This window comes from Elephantulus edwardii, unplaced genomic scaffold, assembly GCF_000299155.1.
Source record: "Elephantulus edwardii isolate Elephantulus edwardi_28Jun2011 unplaced genomic scaffold, EleEdw1.0 scaffold00096, whole genome shotgun sequence".
Classification (NCBI taxonomy): Eukaryota; Metazoa; Chordata; class Mammalia; order Macroscelidea; family Macroscelididae; genus Elephantulus; species Elephantulus edwardii.
Window position 1 is genome coordinate 10,846,237 of NW_006399846.1, and position 20,421 is coordinate 10,866,657.

General features: G+C 44.2%; 1 protein-coding gene across 1 annotated transcript in view; it reads right to left on the bottom strand.

Moving 5' to 3' along the window:
• Positions 1-20,421, bottom strand: part of B4GALNT3 (beta-1,4-N-acetyl-galactosaminyl transferase 3) — a 143,226-nt gene that overhangs the window by 14,467 nt on the left and 108,338 nt on the right. The window contains exons 2-9 of the mRNA XM_006891327.1: positions 16,263-16,366; positions 15,127-15,204; positions 7,313-7,408; positions 6,720-6,810; positions 6,210-6,310; positions 5,485-5,552; positions 4,346-4,424; positions 4,195-4,261 (exon numbers count right to left, since the gene is read on the bottom strand). Of these exons, the coding sequence (XP_006891389.1) occupies positions 4,195-4,261; positions 4,346-4,424; positions 5,485-5,552; positions 6,210-6,310; positions 6,720-6,810; positions 7,313-7,408; positions 15,127-15,204; positions 16,263-16,366 (684 nt within the window). The remainder of the gene's footprint in view (positions 1-4,194; positions 4,262-4,345; positions 4,425-5,484; positions 5,553-6,209; positions 6,311-6,719; positions 6,811-7,312; positions 7,409-15,126; positions 15,205-16,262; positions 16,367-20,421) is intronic.

Genomic DNA, 20,421 nt, shown 5'->3' on the forward strand with positions numbered 1-20,421 from the left:
ACTGAATTTTTGATGCATATTAAAACATAGGCGAGCCTTGAAAACAGTGAAATAAGTCAATTACAAAAGGACAAATATTCCGTGATCTTTTCATATCCTTACACAGAATGATAAGAATAGGTAATTGTATAGAGACTAAAGTTTATGAATCTTCAAAGTAACTTGCCTAATGTAACACAACTCAGTTGTCATTTATTCTCAAGTTGATTTGAACTCTTAACAATGGGAAGACTGACCAGAACTGCCTAAAGGATTAACAAAGCTGTAATCTTTTTTTTTTTTTTAATATATTACCACATTTTTTTGGTAATGTCATTTCTTTTTTTTATTTTTAAAAGTGTTTGTTATTATATTTTTTAATTTTTTTAATTCATTTTAATGAACATTTACAGAGATTCTGGATTTTAATTCATTCATTGTTACACTTGTTTCTTTAACCCCCCCGTTCGCTCCTCTCTTTGAAAAGCAAAAGATAAACTTCTTCGTTGGTACACAATCCCCTCCACACCTGCCACCTGCCCCCTCCCCACCCCCCGCCCCAAATGCACTCCACTATGCAACCTTAATTCTGGATTCCTGTGACAATCATAATATGCTATCATATATCACTTTTAAACTGTTCTCTCCCTCATCTGTTTCAGTTCAGTATACATAATTTATCCAGTTTTTCTCAGTCACTTTCTACAACAGTGGCACCATGCAATATTTGTCCTTTTGTGACTGAGTTCCTTAACTCAGCATAATGTCCTCCAGGGTCACCCACTCTGAATTATATTGCATGAGTTCCTTGTTTTTCAATGCAGCGTAGTATTCCATTGTGTGAATATACCACAACTTCTCTATCCATTCGTTTGTTGATGGGCACTTAGGCTGTTTCCAACTCCTAGCTATTGTGAACAAAGCCACGGTGAACCTGAGTGTGCATATATCTGCTTGGATGTCAGTTATGGTCTCTTTAGGGTATATTCCCAGTAGTGGAATTGCTGGGTCAAATGGTTCTCTATTTGCAACTTTTTGAGAAAGCGCCACACCACTTTCCACAATGGTTACACCATTTTACACTCCCACCAACAGTGAATAAGGGTTCCAATTTTTCCACAACCTCGCCAGCATTTAACAAAGCTGTAATCTTTACAGAAACACACCGCCAAGGTTTTTCTTCTATACAGAAGCTAGTGGATTCAAACAACCAGCCTTTTGGTTAGCAGTAAAGCACTTAACCATTGCACCAACAGGGCTCCTTGTCACACAACCAGTAAGTGGAAAAGCTGGATTTGTAGCCAGGTAGGTTAGGTCTAGAGTTCAGGCTCTGAAGTCTTTTTAAATGCACACATCAATGACTCCCAAGAGGAAAGGAGCTCTGGTGGTGCTAGGTGAAGGCACTGATTTACCAGCCAAAAGTCAAAACTATTGGCTGTTCTGCATAAGAAATAATTTGATTGCATGAGTAATCTACTTCCACAAAGATTTATAAGCTTGGAAATCCTAAATCTTTTCTGCCCTACAGAGTTGCTGTTTGTTACTGTTGTTGTGAACCACTGAAATAGAACTGACCCATAGCTGACCCTCAAGTGGGTTTTCAAATCGCACAGGAGGAGATTGACGGTTGTTCTCCTGTGGTACAACTGGTGGATTTGAACCACGCACCTTCAGGATTGCAGTGTAGCTTCTTATCATAGGCCACCAGAGTTCCCTTCATACAGGGTTGCTATGAACCAAAATGACCTCACTCCCAGCAGGATTGTTTGTTTGTTCTGGTACCCTAAGACCCCCTGGTGGTCAAATATGAGTAACTGAAAACTCCACTATACAAATACACAGAAAGCAACTCAAATTCAGACCCTTTAGTGGACTTTCTGAGGCTCTAAATCTCACGGGAGGAGAATTTTTTATCTTTCTCCCATGGAGCCAACAGTGGATTTGAACTGCCAAAGTCTAAATTGCTAACTTGTGGAGTAACAGTACAACTTGGTATGGGCTACATAATTAGAGCTCTGTTGCTGTGAGGAGGACTTGAAAACAAAAATCCTCTTAGGTGGGCCAATAGGAAACACTGTGATAAATGGAGAAAGGACTAAAGCTGTGAAGGATTTCATTTTACTGATCAAGAATCAACACTCATGCAGCGTTCAAGAAATCAATTTTTATTATTTTTGACAGTCAAAGAAAACAAAAGCAGCAGTCAAGAAATCAAAAGATGTGTTACAATGAACAAATCTGCTGCCAAGAAACTCTTTAAAGCACTAAAAGGGGGGGAGTACTAAAAAGGATGTCACTTTAAAGGCTAATGTGCCCCTGGTCCAAGCCATGGTATTTTTGTTTCATACGCATGTGAAATTGAACAATGAATAAAGAAGACAGAAGGACAGATGTCTCTAAACTGTAAAGATGTCGAACATACCACAGACTGCCAACAGAACAAACAAATATGTCTTGGAAAAGGTGCCACAGTGCTCCTTAAAAACAAGGATGGTGAAACTTTGTCTTATAAACTTTGGGAACATTATCAAGAGGGGCTGGTCCCCTGAAAAGGACATTGTGCTTGTGAAAGTAAAGAGTCAGTGAAACCTAGGAAGCCCCGCACCCAGATGGACTGACAAAGTGACAGCAACAATGAGTTTACACGTCAGATTATGAGGATGACGCAGGACTGGGTAGAATACCGGTCTATTGTACGTAGACAGGGGTCACTATGAGCTAGAACTGACTCAAAGGCACCTAACAACCACAACCACAACATCTTTTTCTCCTTCCTACTCTTATCTTCAAGTTGCTTCATTCCTACCCTCCTCCTTTCCTCGTCTAATAAAACTAAACTGCGGGACAGGCCGCCTGTCTTTGTTCTGTGCCTTCTTCTGTTGATTTGCCTTGAGCACCAGAGCGAGCCCTTCGCTCTCTGCAGGAGTATACTCACACCTGGTCCACCACAGTAGCTTCACATCTAAACCTTGCCATGTGCTTCTTGTTTGCTAGGTTGACATTGTTGTTTTTATGTTCTGTCAAATCAGAAGAAACTCATAGCTGATCCTCCAGCAGGTTTTCAGAGGCAATTAATCGCATGGGAGGAGACTGCCCATTCCTTCTCCTGCAGAGCAGCTGGTGGCCTTGAATCGCACGCCTTTTGGGATTGCAGCACAGCTTCTTGCCACTAGGCCACCAGAGCTCCCCACATTAAGTCTATGGATTCCAAATCCTTCACTCCAGCAGTTCATAAACTGCCTCTTCTGTATCATTTGGTAGCATCTTACATTGGTCACCAGCAACTTCCTTTTCCCACCCCTGCCTGTTCCATACTGCTTCCTTCTCGTGTGAATTCAGACCTTTCCTTTTCTCTCCCCATGCTGCCCTCCTCTAACTCACACACTTCCCACTGTCTCTCTGCTCTTTTCCAGCACTTGCCTTTCCCTTCCTCTTTGGGACTCTAGCCCTTCAGGTTCTGTCAACAATGCTACCCACATGGCCCCACCTCCCAGAGAAGCTGGTGATGGTTGTGTGTCACTGAGTCAAAGCTGACTTACAGCTGACCCTCCAGCTGTCTCAGAGGCTTTAAACTGCCTGAGAGAAGACTGCCCATCTTTCTCCCACAGAGCAGCCGGTGAATTTGAACCATGTGCCTTTGGGTTGGCAACACAGCTTCTTACCACTACGCCACCAGAGCTTCCTTCAGAGAAGCTTACCGAGGACAATTTTTCAATGGGGGTCCTCTGGATAGGAATGGTCCTATGAAACCACAAACAATGAGGAATATAACTGAAAACTTAATCTGCTGCAAATTTAATGCAGGTGAGAAAGTTCTCTCTGTAGCTATGATGCTATAAGAACCATAGTTCTGTTAAGTAGGGGATGGACTTAACCAGAAGTTTTCAAATTTGGGGTGAGTGTCAAAGTCTCTGGGTTTTCATACAGTTGTATAAAAAATGTGTGATGGTGGACAAGGCAAGGGCTCAGAAGGCTTAGCAGGATCTCAAAGAGATCAGTGAGCCTGAGGGGTAAGGATCACTGACTTCAAGGTCCCTCAAGTTCTGCTCATTAATTATTCTGTGTCTCCGTCATAACCAAATGTCTTAAGTTTTCACCTCCACAGTTCCCACTTGGCCAGATGACCTCTGCTGGACTTAACCTTGTATGTAGGTGTGTAAGTATGGGCTGTACTCCCTTACCTCCATTTCCAGCCCACGGGCAGAGCCTACTCACTTGTGAAGAGGGACAGCGAGACTGAGTCAATGATGGTGAACTTGGCTCCGGGATCATTGCGCCGCCACTGGAAGAGAAGAAAGGGTGGCTGTGGAAGGCTGGAAGTAGCTGGGTTCTAAATAAGGCTCAAGGGAGAAGGGGGAGCACTCACTGCGACTTCCACGTGATCAGTGCCTTCATCATTCTGCTTGTGCAGCACCTCAAAGTAGTACCTGCGGGAGGCTGACAGGCTGGCAGAAGGAGAACAGAGGACAGGGCTGTCTTCACAGGCCACTGTGGCCACCCCCTTCTCCACTACGCCACACCAGCTCTTCCCTCTCTCCCACCACCTGGAAGCTCCTCATCCCTTGCTCCTTTGTCCTTAGAATCTTAGGACTCATACTTTAACTATCTGAGTTATGGTAGAATGCCCCTCTCCCACTTACTAACAGCGTGACCTCAATCATCTTCTCTATGAAATGAATTATGACAACAGTACATTCTCCACAGGATAATTGGGAAAATCCAATTAAGCAGAAACAGCTAACCCTTTGGCACTGCTATTGTGTGTGAGGCATTGTCCTAAGAGTTTTCTATATACTAACTCACTTAATCCTTTTTTATAAACGGAATGTTGAGGCACAGAAATTTTGGGTAAATTTCCTCCCAAGTCATCCAAGAAGTAAGTGATGAAGTGGGGATCTGGTTCAAGCTCACTTTAGATTCCTTGCTGTTAACCACCACACTAGCAAATGTAGTAAGTACCCAATGCATGTTAGATTGTCTTATTATAACTATCAACATTATAACTGTCAAACCAATCGATGTATAATTTGTATGTGTGTCTTGCTCTGTCTCTGTTGGTCACCAGGGGGCGCTCAGAAGTTGGGCTACAATGCCTTTTTCTAGCATGTCAAACTTCCAGCCACTACAACTGGAGAAGGGCCTTCAGTCCACTAAGTCGTGGATAACTTAGGAACTCCCTGCAGCACAGCAGACAGTGTTCAGTCCGCAGAGGTATAGACATTTCTGAGGAAAAAAAGGCAAGGACTAGGAGAAATGAGACTTGTTTACTTGTCCCAAGTGTCACTAAATAGTTTGACCTTCAATTACTCTCCTCTTTAAGTCTCAGCTTCCTCACCTATAAAATGAAGAAGGATGAGCCAGGTGGTTTTTAAGTCAAAGGTGCCATTTACCCAGAATGCACAGGGGGGAGCACTGAACTTCTGCAAGACGGAGGATGGACAAGGAGTGGCACACAGCCCGGTTCTCTGACCTAGATTTGAGAATGTTGTGATACTTCCTACTCACCTCACTGGCTTGGAAATTTGACTCTGAAATTTCCCAAACTCTCCAGGGGCAGTCCACTCCTTTCCAGTCTAAAGGTAAGAGGAGAAGAAGAAGAAAAAGTGAAATTGTGAAGGAGCATGTGTAGTGGTGAATGGAAAGACAAGGAAGGAATGAAAGAAAGACAAATCAAGAAGAAAAGAGCAGGAAGAAAATGAGAATGAAGAGAGGGGGAAAAAAAACAAAATAATTAAGAACAGTGGCTTGTGCAGGAAGAACTGAATCCTTCCTGGGAAGGCACTGAGTCAGACCCCAGGCTGGATCCTTAGCACAAACTTGGGCTATAAACAAATTCAAATTTATTGCTGATTCACAGCTGACCCTCCAGCAGGTTTTCAGGAAACTGTGAACTGCAATGAGAAGACTGCTCATCTTTCTCCCACAGAACTCCCCAGCTTAGGCAACAGGACCAAATAATGTATGTGGCCCAGTCTTGACCCAGAGAGGAATCTTTCTGGGGTCTTTCCCCAGCTTCATACTCTTCCTTATTCCTCCCCATACCTGAGTTTATCCTTCGGTAAAGTAGACTAGGGATGAGAGGAAGAATGCTCTGTTTCACCCTTCTCCCCCAGGAGCCTCACTACAGATGCTCATGGAATGGGAGTCTTTTGATGAGGTCAAGCTCTCCTTCAGTGTCTTGGCTTCCAGGCCCAATGGCAGAGGTCTCTGGGGTGGAGCTGGGACCCTACCTTGCCCACACTGGCCAGCAGCTGAAGGCCTGAGACCTGGTCATTACGGCTCAGCCAGAATTCAGCATTGTCATCTGCAGCAATGGCAAACTGGACTTTCCCTGGGCAATGGGAGAGAAAGTTTCCAAGTGAGAGCAAGAAGGATACTGGCACAAAGGGCACATGACAGGACACATGACTGTGTCAATGTCTAAGTGGCTAGGTTCTTTTTAGGGTGCTTGATGCTCTGGGTTTTCCTTCCATAACGGCGAGTTTTTTACACTCTGGAAAACACTGTGAATGTGGAGAAGACTTATGGGGAGAGATGGTGCATTCGTTCCAGGTTCAGCATATCAGAGAATGACTAGAGTGTCTGGAGGGGACTGGATGAGATATCACCATGGCTGCATTTTTCCTCCCTCTCTGATGATGGACCAACAGGGGTCAGTCACCTAGTGTTGACTTATTTCTGGGAACCCTGTAGGACTCTGGGGCAGGAAGGATATGGATAGGCCTTGGGGCTGGCCTCACCATCCATGAAGGGGTGCAGGTAGCCAAAGATACGGAGGCCATAGTTGGTCCATTTGGGGGACACAGCCAGCTTCCTCAGGGTTGTACGGATCTGTGGGGGGGGGAAAAGAGGAAGGAAACTGTTATCCAGAGAAAGAATTGGAAATAGGCCCATAACAGGCTGGTGGGAAGAGACCAAGGAGCATACTGGGATAAGAGTGACTGGGTGTGTGGCATGAAGGCTAGCACTCAGGCTTCCCCAAGCTGCTCTGTCCAGTGCGCATGAGCACACCTTTAAGTGACAGGCCTGGGTAGATTGTATTGTGAGCCAAATAGAGAGCCTAGAACTGAAATGAAGTCGAGGATGGCTGAAAATTTGGAGGGAATTCGGAGAAGGAGCTCAGGAGGTATTATGAGCAAAACAAAAAAGAATCAAGAGATCAGGAAACGTGACCAAAGGATTAAGGAAACCAAATGAGTCAGAAAAGAAAGGTGAGAAGGACAGGGCTAGAACGAGGGGCCAATGAGACAGTCCGGGATGAGGCGGAGGAAGTGGAGAGAGGATGCGTGTGGATGAGGGGCGAGGTGGGCACTGACATGGGGCAGATACTCACATGGGGGTAGAGAGGGAAGTGCAGGTTCTTCCTGAGCTGCTGGATGGAGCTGCCACACCAGTCCTCAAACACATGCAAGTTGGCATGGCCCCGGAACTGTACAGAGCAGGGAAGGGGGCAAATGAGTGAGAGTGCTCACCTCCAAAATGCCCTGTGGCTCCATGACTCGAGGAGACTGATTGGATAGACCAGATGTGCACATAGGCAGCTCCAGTCTTTCTTCTGCTCACTCTGATCTCATCCTTGAGAAACCTGACATTGATGTTCATGGCCTGCCCTGAGGGCTGATCTGTTTTTCTAGACACACATATACACTATATCCTCTCTATGCCTTCCATGCAGGGAGTAGGTGATTTGTGTACCCCAGAGAAGGGAGATAGTGGTCCTGACAGAGAGGACAGAGGAAACTGAGAGGAGCCAAGTTCCTTAGTCCTTCAGCTAAGGACTGGCTCTCTTTCCCTTCCCTAAAGGTTCCATGAGAGAAAACGCCACAGCTGTCCACTCGTGAAACTGTATCTACTCCTGGTCTTCATGCTCTGGCTCCCCAGCCTGGGAAGCAGCTGGAAAAACTCTGCTGGAGGTATTTGGGGCTCCATCTGGCTGTCTCCTGAATGAGGCCTCACTGGACCAGGCCTGTCCTGGGACAAGAACACAGGTGCTGTGATTTGCAGGCAGCATAAGATGGGTAGTTACAGAGAAGTACCCACTCTCTCCTTCAGCTGCTGAGGTGGTGGGGGACTGAACCCACTGCGAGGCCTGGAGCAGAAAGTCTCCTTCAGAAGAAAGAGCTAAGTCAGGAGCCAGGACTCTGAGAGGTGGAAAGGCTGAGAATTTGAGAGGGGAGGGGAAGCCTGGTGAGATACTCCCAGTGTACCCTAACAAAGAGTTTCAGATTACCCATCTGCGGTGGGTGTTAGGAATGTTTCTCTTTCTCCTCCCCCAGCATTAATCTCCAGGTGGTAAGAGGTAGGGCCTCCATCCAGTACAAGCAGGCCAGGTCCCACCCTCCCTACTGTTGCCCATCAGATATCAAGATCAGAGCTGCCAGGGTGGAAGGGACACTCAGATTGGAAGCCCAGATATGAGGAAGTGGCACAAGGTCATCAGCAAGCGCTCTGGAGGGAGATGGTGAGGAAGGCGGAAGAATGGTGGCGGGAAGGAGGGTGGTGAGAAGGGAGCCCTTCACATGAACAGCAAAGCTGTGAGTTGTCGCTGGTCAGTGGGCCATCTTCAGCCTCTGCTGGGGGAGGAGGGGAGCAGAACACTACTGCACAGCTGGATCTAGAAAGGACAGTGAGAATCTGTCACTCCCAACACTTCAGCAACGGGACACCTCTTGAGCACATTGACCTGGTCAGTGCTAGGAATGAGGGCCTTTGGGAAGCAGCCATCATTCCCGGGAAAGAGTGAGGGCTGGGATGGGTGGGAGAGGGAATGTGGCTGCGTAGATGGGGTGGGTTGTCAAGGCTTCATGGAGGCAAAGAATGGAGACATTGTGCTCCTTCTGGGGAAATTCCATAAGTCCAGCTTATAAGCCTCAGTTGTCTTGTAGAATGGCCTCCGCTTTGCCCCCTGCCTGGAAAAAACTTTCAGGGCAGTGTGTTCAGCTCCTGCCTACTTGCCAAGGTCCACGAGAGAGAGCATGACACCAGAGCACTCGGTTGTATTCTGCCTGGAGGCCAGAGGTTAGAGGCGGGCAGAGGGAGGAGGTAAGTTGCAGGGGGAGGGTACGGGTGCAGCAGGGGGACACCGAACTGGGGCCTCACACATGCCTCTGTGACCGTTTTTTGCCTTAGCAATGGGAGCCTGAGTTCTCCAGGGAACTGGGAAGAGGAGGCACAGGGCCATCTCATTGTGGTCTAAGCCCTTATCCAGCATTAAAGCAGACCTCAGACCATGCTTTATCCACCCCCTCAAGATGCAGGTGGAAGTCTCTAAACCAGTGACATAGCTTTCCCCCCAGGAAGATTGGTAACCCACTAGAGTTTGTATTGTTTCTATTTGGGGGACCAGTTTGTATCTGACAGGGATACAGGCTTCTGGCATGCTAACCCAGGCCTCTGCCCACTCTGTCCATAAGCCAGCAGGGGCTAAGGTCCAAGAAAGGACACTGATTATGTCAAAGAGCACATCATGGACAAGATTTATCTGGAACTTCCAGTTAAAAAGTAGTAGAGAAAAGATCTGTTAGAAACCTCTCATCTTAGAGATAAGGATACTGAGGCCCAGAGAGGTCAACTTACTCCCTAAGGACACACAGTAATCCTGTGGATACAAAAAAGTGTATGTATGTCTAGATGGAAGGCAAGGCCAGCCAGTGGGTCTTCTCTCTTCCATCCTCACTGGCATGGCCTGCCAGGCCTACAGCATAACCTCCTAACTAGGCCTCAGCTTCTCTCTCTCCACTGACTTTTCACACTGCTCCAGACTTGTCTCTCAGCACAAATCTGATCATGCCTCTCTGCTGCTTAAAATCTCAGAAGGCTTCAAAACAAAACCTCACCCTGGTACACAGAGCCTTTTACAATCTACCTTCCCAGCCTCACCTTACTCCACACCCCATTACACACCTATGCTCCATGACACAACAAACTCTGTCAGCAAACATGCTGAGCTCTTTCACTTTTCCATGTTTTTACAAGTAATATTTCCTGATTGAATGTCTTTCTTTCCTTCCCCATGGAAGGCATTCCTGCTCACCCTTCAAGGCTCTTCCCTGGGTATTCTCTAACTTTACCAGGCAGAGCGAACCGCCTCCTACTCTATCGTCCCTGGACAGCATAATCATTTGAATGAATGAACACTTGAGGAAGACTGGAATCATGCTCTCAGACACATACATTGTTGCACCAAGTGTCTGCTTTGGGCCAGCCTCATGGTTGCTTCTGAACATCAAAGATGAAAGAGATGAGCTCCTCAAAGGAGACAGAGCACACAAACTGTTGTCATCTGAATGAGGGCTTACCACAGAAGCTTTACCTCCAGAAGAGGTCATAGCCCACCACACCAGAGGAGCACTGACTGGCCCTCTGCTGTAGCACGCTGCCGCCTGAGCAAGTTCACACACCTAGGTGGTGGTCCAACTCGAGAGGGAGTGGAGCCAACCTCAGACGAGGAACAGAGAAGTCAGCACATAACTTAGTTGGCTGGCGCATGTCACAGGTTTGTATGCACCAAGTTCCTATTCAACGTTCTAAGGCACGCGGTCTAGTCCTTGTTCACTCCTCACACCTGCTCTTTGAAGGACTTTCCCCTTGAAATTAAGGGCTGTAGACCCCTAATGAAAATAAAGAGTAGCTTTTAGAGTTTGATGAAAGAGCCAGAGGCTCATCTGGTAAAATCCTAACAAATAAAATGATCCTCATTTTAGTGGAAGTCTTGTAAATGAACACACATCCCATTGAAGTGATCAGCGTCTACTGAAGAGAAGACAAGCTGTGATGATGTAGATCAGATCCAGAGCTCTGAAGAAAGAAAAGCTGGATCCACAAATCACCCCCATCCTCGTGGATATCTTGTACATGAACACACACCCCACTGAGGTGGATCAAAGTGCACAGAACACAAGACGAGCTGTAACGATGTACACCTGGGGCTCTAAAGACAGAGCAGTCGGATCCACAAAGCACTTGTGTATATAAATGTTCACAGCAGTATTCCTCATTATAGCCCCAAAATAGAAATAACCCAAATGCCCATCAATTAATGGAAATAAAAAAATGGAATATAGTGATAAAATCTAGAAGCACTAGTGGTCCAATGGCTAAATCTCTTGGCTGCCAATGAAAAGGTTGGCAAATGCAGAGCCACTCCACAGGCGAAGAATGTGGCAGTCTGTTTCCATGATGATTTACAGCCCTGGGAAACCCCACAGGGCAGACCAGTTAGGTCCTACAGGGTTGCTAAGAGTCAGAATGGCCTGCACAGCAGGGGGTTTACCTAGGATGGAGCAGTGTTCAGCAATAAAAAGCAATGAAGCAGGGATCTATCTACAGCATGGTTGAATCTTGAAAACTAAGGTTAAATGAAAGAAGCCAGTCACATCTGGTGCCATTTATATTAAGTTTCCAGAACAGGCAAATCTATCAAGATAGAAAGTAGATCAGTGGTTGCCCAGGGCTGAGGAGAGAAGCGTAGTAATTGCTAATGGGTGCAAGTTTTCTTTTATGGGTAATAAAAATGTTCTAAAATTGATTGTAGTGATAGTTGCAAAATTCTACGGATATTGTAAAAGCCATTGAAATGTATACTTTAGAAGAGTTAATTGGATGGTATGTGACTTATGTTTTAAAAATAAAAGGAAATAAAAAGGAAAGCTTGGTTTATATCACAGCCTTGTCCACAAGAGAGAGACACGGCCTTACCAAAGCCCTATATGAAGTCACCCACACAAACTAACTTTCTTTGATTGGGTTTTATATTCACCCAATTTCTTCTTTTTAACTGTTTTAGATTTCCAAGGGAAATAGCCTGGATAGCAGACATTATGTTTAAGCCAATGGATGGATATACCGACCAGAAAATGAGTCAATTGGTATTGTTGTTAGGTGCCGTCAAGTACAACTCACAGAGACCAAATGAACAACAGACCTGAACTCTCCCATATCCTGTGCCATCATCATCACCATCTCTGATACACTTGAGCGCACTCCTGCAGTCACTGTGTCAATCCATCTGCTCGAGAGTCTTCCTCTCTTTTGCTGACCCTCCATCTTTCCAAGCATGAGGTCCTTTTCCAAGGAATAGCTTCTCCAAACATGTGAGACGAAGCTTCACCATCCTTGCTTCCAAGGAGCACACTGGCTGCTCCTTTTTCAAGGAAAAAAATCAGGTTGTTCTTTTTGTAGTCATGGGATATTCAGTGTTCCAACACCACAATTGAAAGGTATCAATTCTCTGTCATCCTTATTCATTGTGGATCCAAGTAGAGGGAACTGCTGAAAATGTCAACAATCTTTTCTCCCTCAATCATGATGTTGCTTATCAATCCAGTGATGAAGATTTCTACGTTATTGACTTTGAGATACAATCCATATTGAAAGCTATATTCTTTGATCTTTTGCAACAAGCATTTCAAGTCCTTCTCGGGATAACTTTCACAAGGTTGTGTCATATGCATAATACAGGTTGCTGATGAGTCTTCCTCTTATCCTAACAGCCTGTGATCAGGTTTGGTATGCCCCTGAGAGCTGACACTCCTTCAAGCCCTGCCTCCTCAGCTGTCCAATGCAACAGAGCTCTTCTTAACATGCTCAGTACCACTCTCAACTGCCGCTATGATTTTGAAAATAACTTCTGGTTGTCGAGATCCTGAGCTACCAGCCAAGAGCTGGGACAAACAGCAGCCTTCTCATATTCTGTCCTTTCTCATCTTTCAGGATTATGTATTAGTTATGCAACCTTGAGCATGTAGATCAATCTTTCTAAGCACAACGGGATAACAGTACAACCTGACCACTGGTATATGTTAAAGAAATGATCCATATTATTAACCTGAAATTTCCTGTGGAAAGAATATGTGAAAAGGCAGAAGACAGGAAATGGGAACAGAGAGGACTCTGAAGCTGAATTGAAAGAAAGCTAGGCTGGGTCATTATGCAGCTATTTGACTGACTCTTTTTAACCTCTCCGAGTCCTATCATCCTCTTCTAGAAAATAAGGGGATTGACTGGATCAGTGATTATAAATGAGCAGCTGTAAATGATTTTTAATAAATAAATAAATAACCAATCAAGGAAACGTATAAGTCACATATATTTTTGTAATTGGATATTTAATGAAATAAAAAAATAATAAACATAAAAATAAATAAATAATAAACATTAAAAAAATAAAGTGAATAGTGATGAAAATAGTATTCGCTTTCTGTAGGTTTGTCTGACTTTTGGGAACCCCCTATTTTCATCACCATTCACTTGTTTATTGTTTTTTATTTCATAAAATATTCAAATAAACATGTATGTAAAATGACATATATGTTTCCTTGATTGGTAAAAAAATCCTGAGAGGCACTAATAATTAAGAAATACAGAGCATTTTGTAGGTATAATCTTTCAAAACAATTGGCTTATTAAGAAGTGACCAGAATGTCACAAAATAGTGTATGGATTGTGAAGTGGAAAACCAATTTGCTCTGCAAATTTCACTCAGCTCACACTATGAAAAAACTTATAAAAGAAAAAAGAAATAAAAGCATAGATACTGAAAAGGAAAGTGATGAGTTGTCCTTTAACAAGAGACTGCTGGAACACGGACAGGGCGTTTTCTTCCCATTCACTGTCTCTGGGTCGAAGGAGACATGGTGCCTGATAATGTCACCTAGCACAGGTGTGCCAACATTGTAATCCATCCTCTCTCAAGGCTTTAGAAGGAGGCAGTTTCACAAAGTGGATAACCTAACACCGCAGTTAGCATAATGCTGACTCTCTCCCTCCTGCCCAGAGCAACCAGGTAGACTGGGAATAAAACCACCCAGGTGGCAGAAATGAATCTGCAATAGTATGGATGAGAACAATAGACCGGCCAATGCCACCAGGCCAAGAAAAAAGCCCATGTCCACAGGCCTCAGGACTAAAAGTAGCTGGCTGTAGGCAAGATGTGAAACAGGAAACTCAATTTAAAATCCTCATCCCCTTAACGCACTCCACTGCTGTGGAGCGCTTACTCAAGGCAATCTTGCACAAGTTAATTTCTGAGCCTTAGTTTCATCATTTAAAGAAAAAGAAATCCAATATACAAAAAAATGTGTCATGGGGGAAGGGGGGAGGGGTTTGTGCGGGGAGAAGGGTGCAACAATGAATGAACGGAATTCCAAAATCTCTGTAGATGTTCATTGAAATGAAAAATAAACTAAATTTTAAAAAAATGTGTCATGAGGACTATGATAACATTCATTCAGAGGCTTTACTACTTCCCATAAAATGTTCCCAGAGCAATTTTCTAATGTATGTTTTGTGGAACACTAGCTTTCAGCGGTAGGAAAAAAAAAAAAAAGAGGAAATCAGAAGTCAAATAAATGTGGGGTGTGCTAAGTTACACAGATATTGAGAACTTCAAAGACCCTTTAATATGATCATGTAAATGTCCAAGAAGAGGAAGTAGTATACAGCTTTCTAAACTTAATTTCAGCAATGGAATTCTTTTTCTCTGGGATCTTTTACAAGATTTCATGGTCTAAGAAAGACAGTTTGGGGAGCCCATTTTTAAGAATAGTTATCAGGTACAGTCACGAAACTCTTATAACTTGCTTAAGCCTTGGATTGGGGTTTTGGGGTGTTTTTCCCTTCCTCTGTAAAACGAGAACAATGATATTACTTTCCAGAGTTGTAAATCTCACAAATGTTAGTTCTCTCCCAACTAATGTTAATTCTCCCTCTTTAAAGAAAAAAAAATTGGGGGGGAAGGGCAGATATCTTGAGGTCACAGAGTTTGGTGGGTGAGCGTTGGGATGAAGGAATTAGGAAAGATCCAGTGGGGACCTGAAAAAGGAAGGGTAATGGTGGGCATGGGTCAATGGTGACTAGGTCTATAAAACATAAGGTATGGGAATGATAATGTGAAACACAGTGTGAATGGAGTAATGCATGAAATACAATGTATATAAAAGAAACACAATGTATAAGACTTTTGTATGCAAACCAATATAAATTTCTTTTTTAAAAAACAAAAGAAAATTCAGCAAGACTTGAATGCTTGATGGTAAAAATTTTCAATAATGATAACTAGAAATCATTTTCTTGTGATTTCTGGAATTATGTGCAAAAAAGAGAAAAAAAAACCCCTCTTCTCAGAGAGCACATCAGAGAGTCCCTTACCTCTGAGAGCCAGGGGACAGGCTTGTTCCACTTCAAGTAGCTAGTGTTACTGCTCCCGCCTCGGTCAGTTTCTTGGTCCTAGTGGAAGAACGGACAATTAAGCTGGGGTGAAATTAAAGAAAAAGACAATATTCTGGGCCCCTTGGAAATGCTGGTGGGAAAGTAGAGCCAAGAGACATTAAAGGACACTCTCACCACTAGCCACACTGTCATCACTCAGGGTAAACCTCCTACAAGCTTTATCACTATATACACCCGAGGCTCTTTTACTTCCCTCACTTTTCTCAGTCTTTCTCATATGAAGAAGGGATAATTAAGTTAGGATCTCCTGGGGGCTGAGTCGAGGGTTGTTTCCCTTTTAAAACACCCCCTTACCCAGGTAGATCCAAAAGTCAGCTTGGTTTTGGTCCAAACTCAGGGATTTGTCTGCTCCAAGCCTACTTCCCACCCATTGCTGGCCCTAACACTCCATGGACCAGTGGCCAAGAAACTGTAGGGAAAATGTTACATTACCAATCTGTACCCTCCAGCTGTTTGCAGGGAAGGGAGTCTGTCTACATCATCATCTCTGACTCTTAGCAGGAAGCATTGTTACCACACCATCATCCCAAACCCGGCACAAACAAGCAGCAGGGCATGCTGATTCTGCCTCAAGTCCTCTGCTGCTTTTTGAGATGGTGGCTGCATGTCTGGAGAGGCTCAGACCTCGGCACCTTGAACTCCAAGAACTACATGACAAAGGTAGAGTAACAGGGCGACCAGAACCCGTGTGTGGCGAAGAACAAGACAGAGAAGTCTACTCCCTCCGCTAGGACACCTCATGACTTCAGACTAGGACTTAAGTGGCTAGTTCTATTCCTCTCACAGTAGAAAAGTGGAGGTTTTCCCAAAGGATATAAGCATAGAGCCTATGAAGGGTCTGTGCTATTTTTTTTTCTTTTTGTGTACCACCAAGTCAGATCTGATGGGCACAGGAGGAGACTGCTTCTCCTTTTCCAGAGGATCTACTGGTGGAGTCCAACTGTGAGCCTTCGGGATTGCAGTGCAGCTTCTTGACACTAGGCCACCAGAGTTACCTCAGGGTCTGTGTTCTTGAATCAGCAGGGAGTCAGGCTGGTTCCAAACCTAGAACTCACCTTGGGAGCCAATTTCTGGGCTCGATAGAACTGGAGATTGGGGTCCACAGCTGGAATGTTCCTGTTGGACAGAGCTTTGGCCAGTTCTCTCCAGCTGCCATGCCCTATGGAAGGGAAAGAAGAGAGCAGGGCCGTCAACATGATCTGAAGATCTCATAAACCTAGAAATGTGTGGGGCACAATACAGTAATCACCTCCTTTTGGTTGTTCCTTCTCATACTGGGGGTATGAAGGGGGGGCAGTTACAACGTGAGCTACAGTCACTAGGGCAGAAAGAGAGTAAGAGATCACATGGAGCAGAATAGTCACTTTTCATAATCAGAGGAGGCATTGTGGTAATGCAATAGTTGAGTACTCAGCTGCTAATGGAAAGAATGGGAGTTCAAACCCACCCAGTGGTTCTATAATGATTACTGTTGTTGCTGAGTGCCATCAAGTCATACACAACTCATAGCGACCTATGAATGAAAGACCCCGACACCTGTATAACTTTCGTCCTTTCTCCAGATTCATAGGGTTTCCAGAGACAAGCTATCTCGGAAGTGGATGCCACTCCTGCTTCCAAGCTTGTTTTAATGAAGGAGTGCCACCGAAGTCTGTCCACCATTAAAGTCTAGAAAACTTTATGGGGCAGGTCTACTCTGTCATATGGGGTCACTATGAGTTGGCTCAACATCACCTAAAACCAACAATAAACAACAGGGAGGCAGCTAGGCCTGGTGAAAATGGGATACTGTTCTCCCACTATTGACCAACTTCTCCCCAAAAGCAGGTATAAACACATGGTAGTGAAAAGCAGCAGAATTCTGTTTTCCTTTCTTTCTTTTTCACTGTAGCTCAGTCCTTCTTCTCGGAGCCCAGAGAGATGGTGGAGATTGGTAGTAGGTGGAAATGGTACTAGGTAGAGGTGGACTGCCCGTAGCCCCTACAGCATAGAGCTGCTGGAAGGAACCAGAGCTAGGGAGGCAGGACTTGGCATTTGTCAAGCAAATTCATAAACTGCTTGGGATGAAAGATAAGAGGCCTGGCTACTGCTGGAGTGATCTGGAGGCTGTGTTTGGTTGATGAGGTCAGATGGAATCAGTTGGTTACACACATCTGGGAAGGCAAAACTCCCCCGACCATGGTGAATGTGAGGAAATGAGCAGGAAATTGCTGGAAGTACATGCATGTATTCAAATATAAAGACTCCAGGGCTTTAGGAAGGGTGGGGGTCAGGGAGAATGGAGTTCAGGGGTTAGTGACCACTACTCACTGGGGACCAGAACGCCTCCAAAGAGAATGCTTAGGCACACAGCTGTTGACCTTTGGTTATGTGGAACTTAACCACTGGTAACCATAAAGAGATCACAGACCAGAAAGAGCTAGGAAGGGCTTTCAGGACCCCCTACTCTTCACTTCACAGATGAAAATGGGGCCCATATCTGTCAAAGCCCTTATCTACAGTGAGTTAGCAAACAGTGACAAAATTAACACCAAAACCCAAGTGTTTAGACGTATCACCCCTGTGCTGCCACTTCTCCAGAGCTTCAGAAAGTTGTCTCCATGACACTGTTATCATACAATGTCCTACATGCACTACATACAAAGGGTTAAGCTGACAGCCACTGTCCCTTGGGATTCCACAGTGGACAGTAAGCAGAAGTACCACAGGATCTCACAAGTGAGCACCAGTAGGGATAGCTAGCCAATCAAGCACAGACTGAATGCACAAGGTGAGCATCAACTGTTTGCATGTCTATTGTAGAAACAGATAACTAGTAAAAACATGTATGAGGGTCTAAAGGGGGAAGGAGGTGCAGAGGAGTGGGGATGGGCAGGGTGGTAATCATGGGGTTGCATGGTTTGATGGGTGGGGGTGGGTGGGTTGGGAAGGTGGAGATTTGGTGTGGGGGGCAATGGATACGAACTTTGTAGTACACTAGTATAAAATAAAATTAAAAAATAATTAATTGCAAAAATAAGGGGGGAAACTCACCATCATGCCTGAAAATGACTGTATGAAACACAATGTGTATGAATAAGGTGGAAAACAAGGTATATAACCTTTTTAAGCAAACCAATTTAAAATAATGTAAAATAGAATGTATATGAATGATTGTATGAAACATAATATAAATGAAAGATTATACAAAACACAAAGAAAATATAAAGGAATTATTATATGAAAACCAATAAAAATATTTTCAAAAACCCTAGAGACCACTTTATGTGTGGGTTTAAGTAACTGAACTCTAAGAGGGGAAGAGGGAAGTGGGAGTGCCCAGGAACCACACAATGGAATTCAGGGATGGGGAAGTATGAGTGCCTCCCAGATTTATGTTTTGTATGCCCTTTCAAGGTTTACTAAGCATCTTAAAGACATGATCTCATTAAGTCTTATAAAACGTTGTGATATAAGCTAGGTCTGAAAGAGAGGCTTAGGAATTGTAAATTGACGAAAATTTACCCCCCAAAAATTTACCAAAAAAACGCCAAGTTGTTTCAAAGCAAGGGTGAGAACAGAAGGTCTCTATCTCACAAGCTAGAGTTTTCTCACTCTGCCCACTATTTCTCCTGTCGGTGTTTTTGAGTTTTCAGGTGTCCTGGTGCAGAAGCCTCAGCTGGAGATCTGTATCTTTGGATTTCTGCACAGACATTAAACTTTTGATATTATACAGTTATAGGGACTTGTGCAGGTTTATTCCCCTGCCATCAAGGTCTCTCCTGTTTCCATGGCTGGCCAGCTGGCAGCCAGAAACAGGTTTGACTAGTTCAGTGCAGGGGTAGATACTTAGGAAGCAGGATTCTGGGGCCACGAGGTGACGAGGTGACGTGAGGCTAAGAAGAGTGAGGGAGACAAGAACGAACATTGTCAGGCCTATACTTCACACTGCTGGAGTAAAACCCTTCCTAAACTAATCCTAACCCAAACATTTTCTCTTAAGCTATCATGCACGCCCCAGTCTCCGGGAACTATGAGTTAGTAGGTTGGGGGCTCAGATGCCCAGGTGAAAAATGAGTCACCGTGTGGCAAAAGGTAAGACAGGTCTTGTCCTGCTTTTGTCTCTGAATGATTAGATCATTTCTTTCTAACTCTGCTCCTATGACTAAAACCATATGCTTCTAGACAAGACTGTGAGAGTAAAGGTGTATAGAGATGCTATTTGCACTGTCTCCTTTGTTATAAACTAGATCTGATTGGTATCTGTCTGTCATTTCTGCACATTTTGAAAAGAAGATCTACGGGAGAATCTTGGGGGTGGGGAATGCAGAACAGAATTTCAAATTCTCATAAGACTTGTGACTTTCTAGAGCTGTGGAAGCTGGGTATACCCTCAAAACTACTGCCCTGAGATAATTTCTTCATTTTAAACAAAAAGTATTCCCTGAAATTTCTTAAAGCCAAACAACAGGTCAGCTTATCTACGAAAAAGGTCTGCCTTGACTGTGACACTGTCTTAAGAATTATCTATGTGGTATCAAACGGACAGCAAGTCAAACGATGCATTTAGGACACACTGAGCTCAAAGAAAAAGAGAGTAAGAGTAGTTGCACAACCAGAAGAACATAATCAGTGGTCACTGAAACGGACATGTAGGAATAGGAACTGCTGAACTGGTATACATTTTATGTGTATATTCTTAGCAACAACAGCAAATATATATATATATAAAGTTATTTCTTTGCTCTGACAGAGAGCTTGTATATCTCAGAGGTAACTTTCTCACAGTTCACCACTACAACTAAATTCTTGGAAATCACACTTCCAGGTCTAAAGATTTTTCTATGACTGTGGATCTATAGCAAAGGTTAGAAAGTTAACAGGTAACTTTCTCCATGACAACAAGGACAATCTACTATGGGGTGGTAAGGTTTAACCTGATTGGGATTAAACCTGGCCAAGCCCCTGCCCCAGGTCATGTCGCTGCTCTTAGCTGATATCCAGTTGTTCCTGCCTCACAGTGACCCACACACATGGAAGGGAACACTGTTTGCCGGCCAGAACACTGCATCCCAGAATCATCTGCAGACTGAACCACTGGCTCCTGCCTCATGCCACACCTGGCATAAAAGAATAGAATTTTGTGCAGTCCTGTGCCAGCCCCATATTCACACCTATGGGGGTTTTCATTGGCTGATTTTGACAGTAGACAATCTGGGTGTTCTTCCTAATCTA